The 22001-nt window shown below is 46.6% G+C and overlaps 3 protein-coding genes across 3 annotated transcripts; 1 reads left to right on the top strand and 2 right to left on the bottom strand.

Moving 5' to 3' along the window:
- Positions 1-9306: 9306 nt before the first annotated feature.
- p3h1 (prolyl 3-hydroxylase 1) lies at positions 9307-15137 on the bottom strand. The gene is made up of 15 exons (XM_047025263.1): positions 14596-15137; positions 13681-13833; positions 13370-13559; positions 12756-12887; positions 12514-12653; positions 12298-12387; positions 12159-12211; positions 11891-12012; positions 11681-11808; positions 11513-11608; positions 11184-11334; positions 10897-11014; positions 10725-10800; positions 10462-10602; positions 9307-10336 (listed from the first exon to the last, which is right to left on the bottom strand). Exons 1-15 carry the CDS (start codon positions 15052-15054, stop codon positions 9719-9721), a joined length of 2667 nt encoding a protein of 888 aa, XP_046881219.1. The 5' UTR covers positions 15055-15137; the 3' UTR covers positions 9307-9718.
- A 46-nt stretch (positions 15138-15183) lies between these two features.
- c9h1orf50 (chromosome 9 C1orf50 homolog) lies at positions 15184-17642 on the top strand. The gene is made up of 6 exons (XM_047025264.1): positions 15184-15255; positions 15724-15938; positions 16197-16312; positions 16400-16486; positions 16621-16752; positions 17102-17642. The coding sequence occupies exons 2-6, from the start codon at positions 15890-15892 to the stop codon at positions 17285-17287; spliced, it is 570 nt and encodes a 189-aa protein (XP_046881220.1). The 5' UTR covers positions 15184-15255; positions 15724-15889; the 3' UTR covers positions 17288-17642.
- A 263-nt stretch (positions 17643-17905) lies between these two features.
- ap5b1 (adaptor related protein complex 5 subunit beta 1) lies at positions 17906-21725 on the bottom strand. Its single transcript, XM_047025262.1, has 3 exons — positions 21359-21725; positions 20467-21240; positions 17906-20343 (listed from the first exon to the last, which is right to left on the bottom strand). Exons 1-3 carry the CDS (start codon positions 21497-21499, stop codon positions 18403-18405), a joined length of 2856 nt encoding a protein of 951 aa, XP_046881218.1. The 5' UTR covers positions 21500-21725; the 3' UTR covers positions 17906-18402.
- Positions 21726-22001: the final 276 nt, after the last annotated feature.

Below are 22001 nucleotides of genomic sequence, written 5' to 3'. Positions count from 1 at the left end.
GAGAGACAAAGAAAGAGAGAGAGAGAGAGAGAGAGAGAGAGAGAGAGAGAGAGAGAGAGAGAGAGAGAGAGAGAGAGAGAGAGAGAGAGAGAGAAGGCAAAACAGGTCATGAGAGAACCCTAAGAATCATATCCCGCCACAAACGAAGAAATCTAAAATCATGACAGTCCGGCATTAAAATATAACTGGACTTTTAGATTATTGTCAACACCAAAGTCTTTATCATAGCAAATAAACAATTTCAAAGTATTACTTATTAGACAATAGTTTTTGTTGGTGGCTCTCTTGAATAGCATATGTTCCTGTTGACTAAGTAAAGGCTACCTCATGACTGGACATGGCTGTAAAGCGCAACAAACAACTGTAAATCTGCATTTGAACAAAGACAGAGACAAAAGGACGTGTCAAACCCAGACAACCACTCTGGAAATGATGGGCTGACCAACCAAAGGTCTACATCACCATGGTAACTTGAACAAGTCAAGTAGAAGAGAAAGAAAGAGAAAGAGAGGGAAAGCGAGAGAGGAGGGGTACTGCTTTCTATATACAGTTAGTTTGCAAGAGGGGCACAACTGTCTAATCGCACGTCGCTATCTTTCTAGTCCTTCTGGCTAAACGCTTCCCACAGGATCCCCTCTTCCTCTTTGAACCTGATTCAGTTTGCCTCAATTTACTTCAGTCTAACCCAATAATTCAGCACAACCAATTAGATTGCCGTGAAACATGCTGTCAGGGGAGCAACCGTTTTTTCACATCACTAAGAGACATCTCACATCTCCTCCTCACATACACAGGTAGTGCATCCACACCAAAAAACATATTTAAAAAGTACACTTGGCCTCGCTCCGTCCTTATTGGATTGGTTGTAATGGGTAAAGTGGAAGTAACCTCTTAAATCGTGAAGAGCAGCGTTTTGGACCAACATACACATTAAATCTTACAAGCACACGCACACAAATAAAAACAATCCCAACCCCCCCACATTCCAGCCCCCCCCAGAACCCCCAGAACCCCCAGAACCCCCCCTCTGTGTTTCGCTCCGTGTTTACGTGTCAGTACAGGTCACTGGGCTGTGCAGATGAGGGGGACTGGGATGGAAACACGACTCTCTTCTCGACCTGGTTCTTTTTTCCCCTTATCCTCCCTACATTTCTCCAGCTCAGCTCCCCCCAACCCAGCAGCCCCTTTCACCTCTACCTCTTCCCCTCCCCCTTTTCCTCCCAGCTCTCGCCCCTTCTCATTATCAAACATCTATACATGAACATCTATACATGCATGTGATCTCGCTTATTCCACACCATGTCTTTGAACCTCCATATTAGGACAGTTGTCAGGAGATCCACTGTGATCCATATATGGAGACTGACCATCTGATCAGTAGTGTTAATAGTTCACCAACCTTACTGTAGTTTCTCCTATAGAGCTAAACCCCCTACTCCCCCCTCTGCACCCCTCCTCTACCCTTGACCTTGCAGGGTAGGCCGGTGTCCATGGTAACCAGTGCTTTGTGGTCAGGTTCACTGGTGTCTAATTAGCAGAGTGATGTTGGGGGAAGATGTGGTCAGATCACTGGGGTCAGCTGAGCTTGGGAAATGGAGAGAACGTGGAAAGATAGAGATGAAAGGGAAAAGAAGAAAGAGGGGGGGACAAGCTGACGGCTGCTGGGTGAACTGTGCACTGATTTTTCTATTGGATGAATTTGGGCGAGTTTGGAAGCATTTGGGCGAACACATAACAAAGCAATACCATGAGATGAATAACTCACTGTAAACCATCATGGATGTATTATGATACTGTATCCAAAGATTGATGCGCCTTTCCTCTTAAGAATATGTATTGGAGGTTTAGTTCTCTTAAATGAAACAGTATGTAATTCTAAAACATTCACACACCCACAGGAAACCACAAAATGAGGTTAGCCCAGTCAGACACAGACTTGACGCATTTCTCCTTTATCAGATTAGCCTGTTAGGGTCAGGGTCATTGCAAGGTGTGTGTGTGTACATGTAAACATCATAGGGGTGGATTAATGTAGCGTTACCAACCCGTCCAATCTTGTTGTCTGTCCAATGGCTGTTGGAAGGTCAGGAGTTTCAGGGTGATGGACTAGCTGAGCTGGATCAAGCTCTGTCACAGTGGTAAGTTCTACTAACTCTTCAGCACCAAAGACAAATGTAGATCGTTTTGTCCATATTTTACAGTTTTCAACTGGGATGCAATGACACACATCACACATCCCAATTTGTACATTCCAACCAATACTGAAGCTGTTCTCCTTGGAATGTTGGCTCATGTTTTCTACACAGACTGTATACTGTGGATAAGAGCAGGAACTCACATTAGGATGAATGGTAATGAAGCAGAGGTGAATAATGCATGAGTGAGGTCCAGAGCAGTGCCCTGGTAGAGCTGCGGCTGAGTGGCCAAGTTCAAGTGGCTCTGAGGAGACTGTTGGCTCGGCTCATTGAGGAATTGAACCGAGGTCCCCCTCGCTTTGCAGAAAGTGGAGAGCTGACTGGAGCTTCAGGCCTCACAACCCAGACATCCACAGGACAGGACCTGAGTCATCGGTCATGCATTTCTCATTCATTGATGTCCTAATTGTCTTGATTATGTTGCCCTTTTCTCTGTTTGAATTTGGTTCAAGAGTCAAGCAGTGCTTTGTCGCTGTTTAGCTAGATATGCATGAGCATAGCTCTGTGTTTCAAACGGTCTAAGTTTTTCAGAACCATTCTACACTGTTGCATAAAAAATGGTGCATTCACAATACATGTGTATTTATTAATTTAGCTGACAAACATTTAAGCTCCGAAGATGTGGCTAACTTTCATACACTGCCCTCTTTTAGTTCTTCTAGACCTAGCATGAGCAGGGAGCTGGGCATGGACTTCATGACAGAATGCACGTAAGCAGAGGTGTGGTTGTATGCCCTTTAATCATCCATCCTTTCTTCCACCTCTTGGGTAGGCTCTCTCAACTCTCACATTCTCGACACGTCCGTCTCTTTCCTCCTCTCACCTCTTCCTCCCTCTCCCCATCCCTCTGTCTCCCTACCTCACTCCCTCTCCAAATCCCTCTGTCTCCCTACCTCACTCCCTCTCCCCATCCCTCTGTCTCCCTACCTCAATCCCTCTTCCCATCCCTCTCTCCCTTCCCCTCACCTTCTCCCCAGATTTTCCGGACCCCTCCAGTACTAAGCTGAGCTTAGGAGTCAGCTGAGCTGATCAAAGACCAGAGTCGTGTAGTGGCTAACGAGAGACGAGAGTTCCCAACGACACAGGACCTCCCAGGGGGCTCTGGTGCCACATAGCTGTTCACACTAGAATGGACACCCAGTCATGTACTCTGTGATGTGAGATAACTATTCTCAGTTCTTGACTTGGTTCTTTAGTAAACCTTCTGTGTCTACAGTGAGAACATGTATTTCATATGCCACCAAATGTGAAAGAGAAATAAGAAATGGCTGCTCTAGTTATTTTGGATCTAGACGCAAGCAGCTTCACTCTGAGGTGGCCCCTGATATGGGAAAGACCCTGGTGCTGTTCCCACCACCGCTCCTTCTCCTCTCCTTCTCTTGCTCCTTCTCTCTCCTTCCTATCTCCCATCACTGTTACATCCTCCTCCTCCCTCGACGTCTCATTAACATCTTGTCCTTCTTCAGTTCCCACCGTTCTCCCCTCCTTTATTCCTTCTCCCCCTTTTCTTTCATTCCTCTCATCACCTCACTCATCCAGTTCCCAGCACATGTACCCTTGCCCATTACAACTAATTACCGCAAAGCACCTCATACTCTCTATTCCTGCCCCAGTATTCCTGAGAGTAATGCAGGGTTCTGGCCTCTCTGGGGGACATGGCCAAGTGAGGGGAGAAAAGGGAGCGGAGGAAAGAAGAGGAGAGCGGAAGGGTTCTTTCATCGGCAGTAGATGGGGGAGGAAATGTCCTCCAATAGAGCTCCTCTGTTAGGAGAGTTGAGGTGCATTCGCCTGGAGCCGGATGGAGCTATTGTGGCCCACTGCAAAGGCTCCTGGGCCTTCCTTTTACCCAGAAAAGCCTCTCTAGTCTGGAGGGGCGCTCTTCAGAGCGGCCCCTCTACACCCCCTGGAGAGGGTACACCTGGCACACAGAGAGCCGGGGCTAGTGGGACTATGGGGGAGCACGTCGGGTAAAGAGGGGGAGTCTTGGAGGTACTTGCACATCAAAAATCAAGTAATTTGAACAATCCCATTTCTGCTCGCGAAAAGCAAGTGTTTCTTTTGAAAGCAGTTTGGATAATTAGTCAAATGGCTAGAGTGGAGCGGAGGTGCAGAGCAGGTCCATGTGTGTGTTTGCGTGTGAGAGTGTGTGTGTGTGTGTGTGTGTGTGCGTGCACAAATACGCACCCGTGCATGTGTGTGTGTGGCGAGTACAACATCAACAGGCGGGCAGGGGAGGTGGAGGGTAGAGGCCTGAGGGGGACCAGCTGAGGGGGGAGAAAGGAGAGATTAAAGAGGGAATGTAGAATCTAATCCAGCGTTATACAGCAACCCTCTGAAGCTCCACTCAGCCAGAGAGCAAAGAAAAGACAAGCATTCCTCACAGCCCTGGGCAGCCAGCACAGAGCACACAGACCAGGGGCTCCCAACGTTCTAGCCATCTGCTCTTAACCAAACACTGGGCTGCCTCTAGGCCTCACCTACTCTGCCCCAGAGCCATCCCTACTCAGGCCCGATCCCTTCAGCCCTTCACCCACTGATCCCCCTCCCCATGCTCCTGCACCCAGCCGCCCAACCTCCACCTCACTCTCGCAAACTAAAACGTTCTACTTCTCCCCCTGCCCTTCCACACCCTTCTCACGCTCCACCCCACCATCTTGCTCTCGCCTCCCCACATCATAACACTACCCCTGCCCCCCGAGCCCCAACTCAAATGTTCTTCTGTGTCCATATTCATGTACGTGTCATCTACCTGAACCATGCCCTCTCACACAGATCCACCAATCCCGGTGCAAGGATTTCACACTCGTGTTGGATGTAAACAGCAGAGGTCATGACCCCAGCGAGGTGACCCGGACTTGAGATCCAGAACAAATATAGGATTTCAAATCCAGTGGTGCTCTCTCAGAGGGCTGCATAGGATCACATGTAAGCTACAGTTCTACTATATAGACAAAACTTCATGACTAATAATCAAAGAAAACATAAGACTAGGTTTACCTGTATTAAACAGCCTACTCTGCAGCTCCACACAGCAGATAGGGGTCTTCCAGCAAGCATTAAACATCCAAACATTTCAGATGCAACAGACTTAGTACTTAGAATTAGTATTGAGTTCCATTGAGGTTATCAAAACGTTTTTTATTCATGTAAAAGCATGTACATTTGACTTCTTTGTTTCCCTGTTCTCAAATGACACTTATCAATGACACAACAGTCTGTCAATCTGTCTGATCGTGTAGGCACGAGATAACTGTGAGTCGGACTTTCTCACACTATCTCCAGCCTTTATGTTGGCTGTTATTCCAAAAATGTGTCAAGTAGACGCTGTCTGAGCCGCCGCTGTCTCCTTCCCACAGAGCTGAGTTCACACACACACCTCTGGTCTCATCTCTGCCGTGTCCTTTTCTCTCCTCTCCCTCACACTCCTTTTTCTTCTGCACCCCCCACCCTTCCAACTCCTCTCCTTTTTCTTTCCACCATTTTCCTTGCATCTGTCTTTCTGTAGCTTGGTGGTTGGGGCTGCACCGCTCTGCCCGCTGTCACCATGACAACAAGCAGTGACATCTTCATTTGACAGAACAAAGGGGCCCTTGGAATCAGGGCTGCTCTCCCAGAGGCGTATGGGTACTTTGTCCTGTTTTAGCACCAGGCCTATGTGGGCTTATTCCTGGAATGAGGCTCAGTATATCACACAGGCACTTAACCTCCCCAAAACACCCTCACAGAGTAGAGTCATTCCCCAAAAGGTACTTTGCACTGTCCCTCTCAATGGCAAATAGGTTCACAATAGCTTCATTAGGTTGTTCTGTCTTTTATCCTCTGCGGTGTCCTAATTTAAATTCATATTTTACTGTTTGTTGACAATTTAAAATAAGATAGGCTTTATTGAGCTGTAGGAAATGTTTATTTGACAGTACAGTGTCCGCTGTTTAAATACAAACAGCTTTAAACATGCTTTTACTGGTGTGATTTCGACAATTAAAAATTGCAGAGTGATAAGACGCACGTATCTAGGAAAAATCAAGAAAGCAGGGTCTTTGAATTTAAGCAACTGTGCAAATATATATTTTAAAAAATTCACTGCTATCGAATGACTGGCGTAAAGCACCTAAAGTGTTAAATAGCTCCTCTCCAAATAAGATGCCAGATCATGTGAAAAGAAATGTTCTTGAATTTAAAATCTTCTCCTCTATTGCCCAGTCAAAACCCAATTGAAGTCCTATAAAATGCTGCTGTCCAGCATGTCCAATGGAGCCCCATCCTCAAAGACTACACTGGCCAGGATTACATTGACTAAACTGGTATACCCTCTAGCCCTCAGCCTCCAGCCCCCAGCCCCCAGCCTCCAGCCCCCAGCCCCCAGCCCCCAGCCCCCAGCCTCCAGCCCCCAGCCCCCAGCCTCCAGCCTCCAGCCTCCAGCCCCCAGCCTCCAGCCTCCAGCCTCCAGCCTCCAGCCTCCAGCCTCCAGCCCCCAGCCCCTAGCCTCCAGCCTCTTCATCCCCAGCCTCCAGCCCCCAGCCTCCAGCCCCCAGCCTCTTCATCCCCAGCCTCTCTAAACTGGTTCCATCCCCTGGCCAGCACGGCTGTGATCCCAGTCTTAGGGGAATAAGGAGATGGTTCATGGCAGAGTTGAAGTCATAGGCCAGGCATCCGTCAGAGCAGCTAGCCCAACAATCAGCTGCTCTGTCCTGCAGGCACAAGGCTGGTTTAGACAAGAGGCTGAACAGGGAAAGTATGGACATGGAACAGCATGGGCTGACTGATGGATGCCCCCTGGTCTTTGACGGTAACTGCGTACAGTTTCCAGAAACAGTTTGAGGCTCAGGTCACACAAACACTCACAAACACACACTCATTGTCAGATAAAATGTGTTTTTTGAAACCATATATTTTTTTTTAATTATTATTTAAGCACAGAAACAAGCAGATTTTTCAACATATTCGTGCTCTATTAAACCCCTATATTTCATTTGGCTGCCAACAGTTCAAACTGGATAAAAAAAACGTAGCGGAATACCTGAAGCCAGGGTCAGCTCTGCACTACCTTTCTATGAAATAAGGAAAAGGCTGATCCTGAAGTAGGCCTCACAGCCAAAAAGGTCGACAATGAAAAGTTTCCTTTCAGTAGAGTAGTGTGTGCCAGGGGGGCAGGCTGAGGGAGGCCGTGTCAGAGCTTGTTAGAATGCTGTTTTATTCTCCTCTTCTCAGAGTCCCAGAGTCACAGTTGATTTGAGTGCTGCATCCTGCTGGGCCCAGCCCGCCACTGACACCACCGTTTCCATGCCCACCCAGCTGCCACGGCAACCAACAACCACCAAATCTCCAACTGTGGCCTTGTCATGGGGTCTGAGGTGTGTACTCCCGGACACAGCATTGGCACGCATAAACACACACTCAGACACATACAGGTAAGTGTATGCTGGAAGTTGACCAAAGAACGATTTCCCTGAGCCTTGTCTAGCAGGTACATTCAACAGTGTGTGTGTGGAGAAGGTGACATTCAGAGATATCCGCACCACTCTCTGTTTGGACTACTGTATTCTATCACTCACCATTCTCTCCTTTTCTCTCCTTCTTTCTTCTTCCCTTTCTCTCTTTCTCTCTCTTTCTCTCTCCCACTCTCTCCTTCTAGAACAATGGTGGAACCTATACACCACGAACACACAAGAACACAAAGTAGTCTGTGTTCCCTCGCTGGCCCAGAACCACACTAACCAGACCACAGTGAGACACAAAGAAAGCACAGAGAGAAACACAGAGACAAAGACACACAGACATGCACACATATTTTTGATACACGGACGTTCAATCACACACACACACACACACACACACACACACACACACACACACACACACACACACACACACACACACACACACACAACACTGACAGAATGGCAGTGCAAACTGTATTCTAGCTAGAGTACACCGCAACTTAACAACTTAACCTCTGTACCATCCTCATCAACATCAGTCGGGGTCCATTTTGTAGACGTAGACCCTATTGGGTTAAACATTGTTGATTTGGTGTGTGAGTAAGCGTATGTGTGCTAAGTACATGCAGCTGACAGACAAGACTTCATGTGAGTTCCCTTTGCAGTGTTTGCACAGAGTTGAAGGAATGTTTAACAAAGCGGTTGACGTAAAATCTATGCATGCAGAAGACACTCACATACACATACTGTACGCTAGGCTACATGGACTCTATCTGCAGGGCATGGATGGGAGTGTGGAAGGCCTGCTCCCATGTGCCCCTGAATAACTTGGATGTTTCAGTCGGGGAGCTGAACTGGGTGATGACTGTTACATGTGCTGAGGAAATGGCAAGGCTGTGTGTGTGTGTGTGTAGTGTGTGTAGATGGCTTCACACTAGGCATGACTTCACTCACAAGCTAAACCTACACAGACGCACCCACGGACTCTGAGCTGAGGACAACAGAGAAGCACACAGGGCAGAGAACCTCCCTGTAGAGATCCAAATGTTCTACAGCCCAAAACATACTAATAGATCCTCTCAGCTGTAGGGTCTGGCGAAGCTAGTATAGTTTCTGGGTGGAGCAGCTATCTGATAAACAGGATACCAAATTAAAACTCCCTCGAGAATACAAGACAAGCATTTAACTACACACACACACTTACACACACACATCAAATAAACTAAGAATGGTATGTAACAGACAATATGGTGAGCCGTCACCTATGAAAGTCCTTTCCTCAGAGTATTTGAGGTCCATTTAAGTTTGAATACTTAACAAACTGAATATCCATTACATGTACAAGTCACTTACTCTGTAGAAAATAAGTAGCAATCTTTAACTTTTTTCTTCAGGACAGCAGTGCCAGGACAGCAGTGCTGGATCGTCTGTCTGAAGCTTGAAGGTTAATGTGGCTCCATGGTGCCACCCAGGGATTCTTTGGAGTATTGCACAGAATCAGAAAGGGATTTATTCGCCATGAAAGTTTGCAGAGACAAGGAATTTACTTTGGCAGGAAGGTGCATACAATAAACATATAGGAACCTAAAATTTAAATATGTGGACTATCTATACTAAAGGTACATAAACTAGCAGTTTATATACCTTTAGAATGTCAAAACAACAACAATAAGTTAAAAACAGGGCTTTTATTTTGATCAAGTTGTATGTTTTTTGTATTATTTTCCAGAGTGGGCATCATAACAATTGTATTAATTCCTGAAACAGGAAGAAAATTGTACTAATAGTACATTTCAAGCATTTCATGAACAACAACTGCTGAAGACATGACAAAATATAAAAAACGGTGATAGTCTAGGAGTCTGTGATAGAGGTGATTGCCATTGAAAGATGGTTCATCACTGAAGGCACTTTTGTGACCCTGCAAACCATGATACTGCAGTCCATGTATGGCTTTTATTATCAACAACCTATGGTTTTATTAGAAAACAACTAGAAATAAATCCACAGAGTAAACCTTCAGAACTTATTCCAAAGGTAAAACAAATGTACCACTCATTGTAACAGTCACATGTGTTGCTTGGATCACAGCTCTACTTTGTTTTTCTGTGAGTCGGACTCTAGTTTGATATCAGTTTTAGGGACCTTGGGGTCCTTTTTGACAGAGGCTTTCTCTGTCTTCTTTGCTTTCGGCTTCTGCTCCTTCTTGTCCACCTGCTTGGGTTTCGTTTTGATAGCCTGTGTGCTGTTTGTTTTTGCTGCAGGTTTAGCTGCCTTTGTCTTGTCAGACAATTTGGGCTTTGCTTCTTTTCCTACTTTGGCTGTTGTTTTAGCTGTAGCTTTAGGCTTTGATGCAGAGGATGGTTTGGCTTTCGTTTTGCTTGTGACCCTCACTTTGGCTTTTTCTTCCACTTTAACTGTTTTATCCTCTAGCTTGTCCACTGGTTTATCAGCTGGTTTTTCAGTATGTGAGTCTTTAGTTTCCTGAGGCTTCTGCTCTTCTGGTTTCCCCCCCTGTTCTTGCTCTGGCTGGTCGTGGACTATGGGTGTGGCCTGGTCAGGAGGTGTGGCCTGTGGCTCTGAGCTCTCAGATTGGGCTGCTAATTTGGTCTCCTTCGCCTTGTCTGGAGTCCCTGTTCCCATAAACTCTGCATCGACAGGACTGGAAAACATTTTCAGCAGTTCCTGAGCTTGGATTCTCTCCTGTAGATGAAAAGGGAAGATTTTTAAAGCATTTAGTACTTATGAACACATACGGCACAAATATTTACAGATAAACCAGTAAATGTATCAGGCCAGAATCACAGTGTTGTTCACAGTCACTGTACCTTTTCCTGGTGGATGGGGTCCAGAGTGAACCAGAGGGCCACAGCACACCGCTGGCCCTTGGTGACTGCTCTAACACCATGGGGATTCTCCTTTCCTGCCTCGAAGCCAATCACACGGCCACACTGGGGACGCACCTCCGCCTGTGGCCACAGACAACCACAGACAACATAGGAAATGGATTCATTGATTTTCAGCTAAAATTCACAATAAGAAGTCATCTAAGCTGCTTCACAACAACCTTTCCACAAGCCGCTTGACTTACAGTGACAGTTTTGGCATCCAGCTGAGTGAAGATGAAGTCTCCTCCCTCAAAGTCATCATTCAGGTAGAGAATGGCACTACAGGGGAAATAGGAGAGTTTTCATGAGAAATTGAGTGTGTGTGTGTGTGTGTGAATATGTGTGTGTATGCATCGGTATACTAACTGTAGGTACCTGTAGTCTCTGTGTGTGTACGCAGGGGGCTCTTTGATGCATTCGTTGAGCTCTGAGATCAGTAGGCAGTTGTCTACATGGACTGGATGACTCAGTTCTTCCCGGTCTTCCTGCTTCTCTGCATGACCAAATAACACACAAACATCTGGCTGTTACCAAACCTAGCATAGTAGGCACTACAAAACAACTGGGTGTGCTCTAAATGTGATAACCCACAGTTCTATAAGGGTTCTTTGCTTCTCCGTGTTTTCTGAACACCTTAGGGCCACCGTAGCTCCCTGTCTTACCGTCAATAGCGGAGCGGCACACCAGGTGGGAGTAGGAGAAGTAGAGAGCGCTGTCCAGGCGGAAATAGGATTCCAGGATCTGACGCACCTTTTCACTTAGGTCAAAAAACAGGCGGGCACTCTTCAGGGGCACCTTGCCCTCCTGCCCTAGCTGAATGACATGATGACAGCCAGGCCGACAGCAGTTATGAAGCAGTAGGAATGTACAGATTGCCTTCTGATGGCCAACTGAGAGTGGTGGTAGACTAGTGGGTTCCATGGGGTCAGGGTTAAGACTATGGTAAAGGTATTCATGTTGGTTAGGGGGTCGGTGTTCAGGGTTTTCTCACCTTCAGAGCCTTGAGGACAGTGACCCCCTGGAACATCTCACTGGGAGTGTGGGGGGATGGGCGGCCCCTGTACCCGTCACCTTTCAGCGCTGCCGCCTGGAACACACACACACAATATCAACACACCCGCCAGACACACAAACCCTGCAGCCTGTCGTGGTATCTTACGTTAGAAAGCCGATGGAGCTCTCTGCACTCGTCCTCTGTGATGACTCCATCCAGCAGCACGCGCTGAGACCCGTTCAGCTGCTTGGAGACCATGGTCACTTTGATGTCATCGTACAGCAGCGGGCCACCTGAGGACAGTCGGGAGAGAATGTGATTGACAGTCCCTCGCCATCGAGCAGCGAGGACACGTCTTCGCAAAATGGTTCGCACCTTCCTGTACAATCTTGGCCAGGTCTGTTGAGTCCTTGTTCTTCTCATCCACGAGAGTCTCAATCTCCTTCATCAGATTACCAATCTCCTCTGTGATCCTAGCTGCTGTCTCCTTGTCTGCCCTGGGAGAGATGGAGAGTTTCAACCAACAGCACACTCTATCTATGTATGGAATCTGGAGCACAATAGGATACAGTACTAAAACAATGTGTGTATACATGAATCAACAGCGGCCATCAAAGACACAGGCTTCGATTGACCATCTTACTTCTGCTTCTCTCTCAGTTTTAAGGGCATGACCTCAGCAGGGGTCCATGCATCCTAAAAGAGTTTTGAGAGTAAAACTGAGTAAGAGTCAATCTGAAATAATAGCTTTATGAATGAATATGCAGGACAGGTTTACCCACCGGATCAACAAAAGTTATTCCAAACACTTCATAGCCAAAGTACAGCAGCTCTTTCTCCAGTAGGGACTGTTGGATGTGCTGTTTCACCACCTAATGAAAGACAGACAGATGCATGTTCACAGACACACACAAACAGGTGGTTAGGGTAAAAGCAGGGGGCTCCTGCCCTGTCTATAACAGTTGTCGAGTGTGTGTGTGTGTGTGTGTGGGCCGTACCTGTTTGGCAGAGAGGGTGGCTGCCTTATCCTCCCCCAGCATGACAGAGTAGTATGCCAGGTTCTGGTTCATCACCTCATCCTCAGGGTGGAACAGCAGGAAAGTCTTAGCACACTCTATAGCCTCTGCATACTTCTCACCTGAGTGAAGGTGGAACGAGCAATTGTTTGCACTTACAATGGTATTCCTTTTAGCGGCAGCTTGTTGATGATGAAAGCTTGTTTCTCACTGTTGAGACTTACTGTTGTAGTAGGAGAACTGGAGGTAGTTGAAGTGGGAGGGGAGGAAATCCTCAAAGGGTTTATCTCTGCCGGCCGTGGTGGCCAGCTCTACAGAGCAGCGCTGCTGACAGCTCAGCACCTGCATGTAGTGCTCTAAAGTACACACAACCATACAGTCTATGGGTCAGTCCACAGGGAGATAACACACATCAGAAACATCCAGCTGACGAGACGTGCCCACAACTTTCTACCAGCAGGTGGCAGTAATGTGCTCATGAGATCCAAGAGCTGGCTCTGTTCTTCTCATCACCAAGAATTCCTGTATCGGTGTTGTGCTCCTCCCCTTATCTCCTTTCCTTCATCTATACATTTACATTTACATTTAGTCATTTAGCAGATGCTCTTATCCAGAGCGACTTACAGTAAGTACAGGGACATTTTTCCCCGAGGCAAGTGCCTTGCCCAAGGACACAGCGTCATGTGCATCGGCCGGGAATCGAACTGGCAACCTTCAGATTACTAGCCCGATGCTCTAACCGCTCAGCCACCTGACTCCTATACTGATGAGATTAACTAGAACTTTCTGTCGTTTTGATCCCTACTGTTCCTAATCCTAATTCTACCTCCTGTCGTACCTGTCATGGACTGGAACAGGTCGGAGCTGTACTCCATGTAGTTATAACCATCGTAGTCGTAGGCACCCTCGCACAGCACTCGACACTCCTTGTCGGCGATGAAGTACTCCTCTACGGCCGCCTCAAAGTGGTCGATGGCCGGAGCAAACCTGTCGGCGCTGTAGACCCGCTTCCCTTCAAGGAACTCTGCCTAGGAGGTCAGGAGCGTCATACACTGTTATTGATCTACAACGTAAAGACTGGTGGGACCAGAAGTCCCATTAGGTTTAGGGGCTCTGGGGTGAGTCTGTGCTGATTGGTCTATATCTCACCATGTGAGGCCTGGCCTCAAGGTCTTTGAAGTCCTCCTCCTGTACCCCTGCCATCATCCTATAGTAGTCCAGGTTCTGTCTCATCTCCATGTGGTCCGGGTTGGCCAAGAAAAACGTGTTTGCTGCTGCCACTGCCTTATCCAGTTTATTGATCTACTCAAACCACAGTAAGGTTTCATTATGAAGCTATTAAGATGTGAACCCTTAAAAGGGTGCACATAAAAATACCCCCACAATATTGTCTGCAATACATACACATCTGTACTGGAACCTAAGTGTCATTTGTCATCTTGCCGGGACCTATGTTAAAATATACCAACTTTATCCCACTTTTAGGCAAGGGTAGCCAACAATGCACAGGGTGTTGAGCATATTAATCAGTTGTTAGGCTGTTAGGCTTTATTAACACTATGCCAAAGCAAAGGTTGTTCACTGTTTGACATTATGTGATGCTCTCAATCTAAACTTGTCTATATTGACAATAGTAAATACAGTGTTAGCCTATTTCTAGTTTTCAACTTGGCCAAAAAGGCGCTATGGCTTTAAATGACTCCCCAAATTTGCGACTGCTATTGCAAGACTCCACCTAAAGACGTGGCACGGGCTGCCTTGTCTTGGGGGTTGGGAAAGTAGACTAAGCTACTTACTGTAGCCTGCAGGGAGAGGTTTGAATGAAATTATAGCCTGCAGAATATAAGATAAGTCTTGTGCAACGAAGCCGAAAGTAGACCTATTTATGGCCTCATTCAAAAGCATTCTTTATAGCATAGATTTAACGTTCATAAACATGATGTTGTGGTCAGAGTTAATAGCAAATAGTAGCCTACTCATTTCCTAAGACATGCAATTAAATATTTACTGGTCTCTGCATCCAATTCATTCATAACAATGGATGACTGTGGCTGTTAGATTTACCTTGAAATATGCGACTTGGAGGTAATTGTAAGGGGTCCTCTTTCTAAATTCAAGTTCCACATCTTCGCTGACTTTGTGGACAGTAGATGGCCCAATCTTTTCACTTTCGCAGGAATGAACACAGTCAGCCCTTTTCAAAATTTTCTGGAAGAATCCAAGGTCTTCCACAGAGCCAGCACCAGGTATCGGAACCCCAAAGCCGGGCAGGGGTTCGCCAAATGCGCTTTGGTTGGCACAGGTTATCCGACAATGTGCCCTCACCCTTCGTATAGCAGCCTTGTTCCGAAGCGCCCTCTCCATATTAAGGATAACCGACATCCAGTCCCCCTTATAATATGCTTCCACCGCTGTGTCAAATAGAATATCATATGGCTCCAGGATAATATTACTACTCAGTTGCACGTCGGACATGCAAAATGGGATGAGGAAAGCACTTAAAAATACTAAACGGCACTCCATTCTAGAAAATGGGCCCCCTACATGAGATGGTGGTCTGGAATTGAGCAGTCGGTTCGGTTAAGAGTGGGGCTGAAAGTTTTGGCCGGGGGCTGCAAAGTTTTCTGGAGGTGGAGTTTGAGTGTAAGAGGCTGTATTCGGCAGCTGCTATGCTATATGCATGCTCAGAGAAGGCTATGACTTGACGCAGCCTAAACCAACCAGGTAAACAATATTAGCACATTAAATGAAAATACATAGAATGACAGGATAATGACTACAGCGATTAGCTTGTCTTGTTAACTTGTTCCTTGTCTAGGCTTTGCATGCACCGTATTAGTCCAAATCACCATAGCACATGGGATGATAATGTTTGGTCACATTGATGAAACTTTTGAATGTTACGTAACCTCATAATTTCATAGTGAACTGGAATTACATAAATCCCTTCCCAACTCAAATTGTAGGCTAAACATATGACTACAATTATGCGACTGGCTGTTGCGCAACTCGTCTGTCGTTTGACGTGGCCAATGAGAAAGCCATAGAATAAATGCTTTATTGGCACGAATTATATAGAAATATATAGCTGATTTGGTTCATACGTATGCTAATGTATAATACTATATATTCATTTTTTTGTAGAATCAACAATTGTCATATCAGACTGTTATTTGTTCTAATTTCACACAGGCAAAACTATGACGTACAATAACAGACTGGAATAGACGTAAGACCCTGAACCTCCCCTTTTAAGACTGGCTGAACTCAGACTTAGGTAAGCAGTGGTTACAAAAACTGTTAAAACACAGGTGAAATTGTAGCGTGCATCATTGTAGAATCCTAACAACAGAGCAAAATGGATAAAACAGTAACCCTACCTAACCAACCCGACAAAACAACCAGAGGTAAGCCTACTTGAAATCCCTCTATTGCCTAAACTATGCCAATAGACTCAACATTAATTTCACAACTGTTGATTAATATTTCCTCATTCACACAATATATTTTTAGTAGCCGTTCTGCGAAACAATAATGGATAGGACATGTGGTGACAGGCTAGTTTAAACGGTTCACACTGATTAGGCTAAAACCTAACGTATTCAGCGCAGTTCTATTTCGAGTGAACCCAGATATCATGTAACAAAGTATCTGTGTGTTTTCAGTGACGTTAGTGGAAAACTCTGCAAACCCAAATGGTCTGTCTTTGGTCAGCTCTTACCAGACCCACAGGGTGGGGGACCCCATGGATCTGGTTGCCCTGGCAACACAAGTACAGAAGGTATGCCCATAAATTAGTATTAGAAAGTTACATTACACACACACCTACAAACATGGTCATAACATGCTCTTTAATTTTTTTTTGTAGGGAGACGATTTTGTCAAAGCTAATGCTTGCAACAGGTTAACTGTCATTGCGGATCAGATTAGATACCTGCAGGAACAGGCGAGGAAGGTAAGCCTGAGAAATTTAAAACGTTTCCTATAAGGTAAATAGAAATGAACAGAATATGATTTAACATCACAGATTTATGAGGCAGGGGGTGTATTGACTGTACTAGGTCCTGGCTGAACTGTCTCTCTTTGTAGGTTTTAGAAGACGCTAAGAAGGATGCTGAACTCCATCACGCTGCATGTAATGTTGTAAAAAAGCCAGGGAACATGTATTACCTTTACGAACGCCCGTCAGGACAGAAGTACTTCTCCATCCTCTCCCCACAGGTAAGTAATATAAACCATAAAGACAAATTAAACTAGACATTTAGGAATTAAGAAACTTTTTATGCATTATTAAGTGTCATTTTTAAAGTGCTTTTGTACATAAGCTCTCTGTAGTGAGAAGAGAGACACTACAACATGGCAGACACATGCACTGCACAATATGTTTTGAGTAAAAGAATTGGATGTCCAAAGTCTGCATGTGACCCTGAGTTGAGATAACTATGTCCACCTGGTGAAAACAGAGCCAGTTCTCGTCAGACCTGACTGGTAGCTAGAACAACCATGAGAACATGGATGTGTTCAAAGATTTGAGTGATCAATATTTAACCAGCTATCAACTCATCTTTAGGAATGGGGCTCCAGTTGCCCTCACAAGTTTATTGCTGCGTACAAGCTTCAGTACGACATGTCCTGGACCCCACTGGAGGAGGTGCAGAAGAAGGACGCAGAGGTGGGCATAATGGACAAACTCCTCAGCCAGCAGACAGCCTTGCCACCCTGCTCAGAGCCTAACTTTGAGGGCCTGACTAAATGAAGGATGACATAGGGAGCTGGATCAGAATGGAACTGGAGCAGCTGTTTGTGGCCACCCAGGGTGGCTGTTAAGGTCTTAATTCAAATGAAGGTGTTGATTACTGGGCCACCTCAGAATCATTGCCTTTGTTTGGACTATATCCCACTGGCACCAACATGATTTAATGACATGTTTCAATTATGTGGTTTTCTGTCTTTACTGAAAACTTTCTTAAGCCTTTATGGCCTTTTATCTAAAGTTATGTTAGTAGTTATTTGATCTTTTTTGTTTTAATGAACAAGGAATTTTCAAGGTGGTAACCAAGATTGGTATTATTCTGACAGTTTGAAAGGAAAATAAAGTGTCTTAAAGTTACAAGCTTGCTTAAACTGTGTATTAACCAGCATTGCATTGTTAAGTAAGCACACTTTCCATAGACATATAGCAGACATTGGCCTTTAGTCATCATGAAGGTATTCAATTTCTCCAGAGGATTCGACATGCTTTAGTGTACTCTGAGTAAGGAATGAGGAACTTGTAGGCCACAGAACTAAGAAGTGCTTGTGTAGAGAAAAAAACTAAGTCCATTATTAGTTGTCAGCTTATTGATGCCCAATATGCTGACATAAAAGGAACAGAGAGGAGAAAGATTGTCAAACTTTTCTGACTTTATTTGGAAGACAAATGACAAAATCTATTACAAACAAACATAGACAAATCCAAATTTAAACAGGCACATACACTTCAGATGTTGATTTGAAGTTCTCGATTCCAAATTGCTATATCCATGTGGAAACGTTTGATCAACTAACATTCCATACTACATTTGATGAGTGCAGATTGTAACTTCAGGAACACGATTCAATAAAATTGACAATATTTCCTACCATAAATGTACAAATGTGTTCCAATAGTGCAATACAGCATTTTGGAATGCAACATGAGATTTCCTAAATCGATAAGATGCATAACATGGACAAAACATGATTTAAACACGTTTTAGCATTACAGGAGTTAAGCAGGAGTTAAATACATTACAATTTGGACCAGAAAGGCACTGTGAAAACACAAAAACGGTTAAAAGTGAGTTATTTCCATTTAAAATACCTACTATACCTTACAGATCTGCTTGCCCCTTAAGCTGCAGCCTGCTGCTCTCTGGTAATCATCTGCAGGTAAGAGTTAATGAAAGGCAAAAGTTTCCAGTTGTCTGTGGCGATACTGATCTGCACAGCGTCCTCCTCCATGCATATTTTCAAAAGAACATGAGACTTGGGCGGGAGGAAGAACAGCACTTTGCTCTTCCCTGGATGTTTCTCGGACAGTTCTGAGATCACAAACGACTGAAAGTGCTTCTCTATCATCCTAACTAAGGATGAGTCACTCAATTCACAGCAGAAGAGGCTTGAAGCATTGTCGGCTAAATCCGTCTCTGAATCTCTCAAGCTCATTTCCTTCCACATGACCTCGAAGAGCCTATACCTGTGTTCTTCTCCCCACGCCAGGGGAGCAGACAGGGGCAGAAATAATTGGGGGAAGGTGACCTGAAGGTCTGCAAGGGCAGTGTGCCAGGAGAGCCCATCCTGGGTGGTAAAGACAGCGCTGGCTTTCAAGGTGGTGGGGTACGGCCTCCTGGGCCTCAGTCTCAGCCTCACCACCGGAGGCTTCCGCTCTCTGAACAGGCACGGAACACTGATGTCACTCACATCCTCGTAGTGCGGGTCTGTGAGGTCGAAGTGCAGGTGTATGCTGAAGAGCTGATCAAATCTGGGCTCGTGAACTCCAGTGTAGGTCAGCTGGTAGTCTAGGATGATCTCAGAGGCAAAGGCACCGCTCTGGAACTGGGCTCTGTACTCCTGCATCTCCCCTAGAACTCGATCTTGGGTCAGGTCACGCTGTGCTTCGTTGTTGGGTGTGGGCTTTGTTTCTCTCTCTGGTCTCAGGTGGTTGTCCATCTTGACCAGCCTCAGCAGGGGTAGTTGTGTTCGGTGCACGGTCAGACCGCTAGTCAGCTCCTCACTCTCAGACATGATTGCAGAAAGGGAGCGTACCTTGGCCTGCAGGCCACCCTGAGCCCGCCCCTGCCCTAGCACGGCCCCCAGCTTCTCCCTGGAGAGGGTGGTCAGCAGGGTGTAGTACAGACGTGCGTGGTCCTGGATGTCCGTGTCGCTGTAGTGACAGGTGAGGTGCTGCAGGAGGTCAGCCAATGGGTTGAGGAGGACATCCAAGCTGGGGTGCAAGAGTAGACGGCGACACACACCGAGCAGGCCGTTCCCTAAGCGCCAATCCCCGCCCACGCACAAAGAGGGGGATGTGACGACACTGAGCAGGAAGCTGAGGGTGCTCTTCTGAGGGACGTCCCCTTCCTCAGCCACACGTGCCAGCAGCTTGAGGTGCCAGCGGAGGGTTTGCAGGGTGAGCACAGCCAGCGGGGCCTCGGTGATGGCTCGCTGCAGAGCCCTGAGGAGAGCCACGGCCCAGCCCGACTCCTCCAGCCTCTCCTGGGCACGGTCAGCCAGGTTGATGAGGTGTGGGGCCAGCCGGGTGTGTCCGAGGTAAAGTGTACATAGTCTCTGGGTCAGGTCCTCACAGTGGCGCTCCACGTGAGAGAAGTGGAGGAGGAAGAGGAGGGAGGCTCGGAAGAAGGTCACCACCATCTCCCTGCTGCCGTGGTTCTCCACAATGTGGAGGAGTGAGGTCAGGTGGTCGTACAGGTAGGCTAGGCCCCTCCCTCCCTCTCCATCGCCGTCCTCTCCTTCCTCCAAGTAAACCAGGGAGAGCAGGTTGAGTCGGGCCAACATGCTGGAGCTGTCATTGAACACCGTTGGCACCAGGGCTGCAGCGAGTCGAGGGGTCAGTAGCACCGGCAGGCTGTCATCCCAATCCCCACTGCTAATTGGACGGTTCTCTGGAAAGTGCAGGATGCAGTCCATGTAGAAGAGCTTCTCAGGCGTGCTTACGAGGGGGTGTTGGGATAAACCGACGAGGCGCTTGAGAAGGAAGGCCTCGTCCTCAGAACTGAACAAGCTGTCTGTGAAAGCAGCCTTCATCAGCAGAGTAGCATGGAGCAGGCACACCTGCAAGATGATGGGAGGAGATAAGGATTAGATTACACAGCATAACGATACTCTGATGATTGAATCTGAATAGTATGTCGCAAGTGTTGACGTTCTGGCATGTTCTGAAGACCCACAACTCACCTCAGACGTGCCTAGAAGACGGAGCAGCTGAGCTTTGAAGATCACCGGGGAAACAGCCGGCACCATGGAAACAACCTCTACCAGTCCTCTTAGCAGTGTAGCCTGGGCCAGGGGCGTGAGAAGGTAGGACTCCTCTAGAAGCGAGGAGAGCAGAGACCGTAGCTCCTTACAGTCGGGGCCGGTCTGCAGGGAAGGGGCCCTGCCAGTGGGACTAAGAGTGAGAGGGGAAAAAAGGGCTCTGTCCGCGTGGGAGCCTTCCAACACGAGACCCTCGTTCCCCCCCAGCACAGCTTTCAGCTCCCCAGCGCCAGCTCCTGCCTGCTGGGTGAGCAGATACACAACATTCCTCAGCCCCAGAGCATGGAGCCAAGAATAGGCCTGGTGAAGCCTAGAGTTTTCCTGTTGCCTCAGACCACTCAGGAGTTCCAGATGTTGGGACAGCAAACCTGGGCAGCAGGCCTCCAGCTCCCTGAGGCAGTCACAGGCTGTTGCCCGAAGTGGGCGTACCACTGCCCCACTTCTGTGGTCATTTGTGTCTTGGACTGTCTCAAGGAGGAGGTCGAGGAAGTCTTGAGAGGCACGAGAGTGTGTACTCACACACGAAGAGCAGAGGAGCACTGAAGTTAAGGTTAGGAGGAGGTTGCAGCGGAGTGAAAGAGCCTTGGGCGAACAATAGGACAACACCGACATTAGCTCCAGAGCTGTTTCCTCACCCACTGTGACTGAAGGGCATAACAGCATAGGGTGCTCACACAGTGGAGACAGCAGGAGGATCTGAGAAGAAGGGGAAATGATGCTGTTCAAATGTCGTGATATTTAGTAAGCTGCCTGGAAAGCAAAGCAGGTAAACTAAATTAATGTCCTTTTTAAATCTGGATGTAAAATGTTTTACCTTGACATTGTCACTGGCTCTGTCGTCTCTCAGCTCGCGCAATAACTCGGCGAGGAAAGCATCCGGCGTAGTGCAGGACAAAAACTCAGACGGACTGCGTAAGAACGCGACGATTTTCTCTGGCCAGTTGTTCGCCGCCATGGTTAGCTAACTAGATTGTCAACAGTGAGTGACTGGTGATCTAATCCCGACTTTATCAACAACTCAGAACTTTATATACATGTTGTCTTTTGTCATCGAACGGAGCACCTTTAACTGACATTGTAACATGAATCATGCCCAAATAAATATATTTCTTTAAAAATCAAACTACTATTCCGTTTTTACATCCTACTGGTAATACGGTACTATCCCAACATTATGGACCTTCTTCTTCTAAATTGAGTGGTACATTGCAACCAACATGTAGGCTATGAGGAGCATTACCGCCACCTATTGTTTAGGAGTGTGTAGACGGCTCCTTTTTTGTAGGCGGAAAATATAAAGGAACATGCCCAGGCAGCAAATAAATGGCAAATCTGATTTGTTCTGACGTGCCATTTGTACAGTGATTTCTTCTTACTCAGTCAGGACTTTAACGATGTCATACTTTATAAATACAAAGATTGGAAACCCAAGGAATACCTCATGAAAAAATAAAACT

This window comes from Hypomesus transpacificus, chromosome 9 (genome assembly GCF_021917145.1).
Source record: "Hypomesus transpacificus isolate Combined female chromosome 9, fHypTra1, whole genome shotgun sequence".
Classification (NCBI taxonomy): Eukaryota; Metazoa; Chordata; class Actinopteri; order Osmeriformes; family Osmeridae; genus Hypomesus; species Hypomesus transpacificus.
This window is presented reverse-complemented; position numbering and strand designations above follow the sequence as displayed.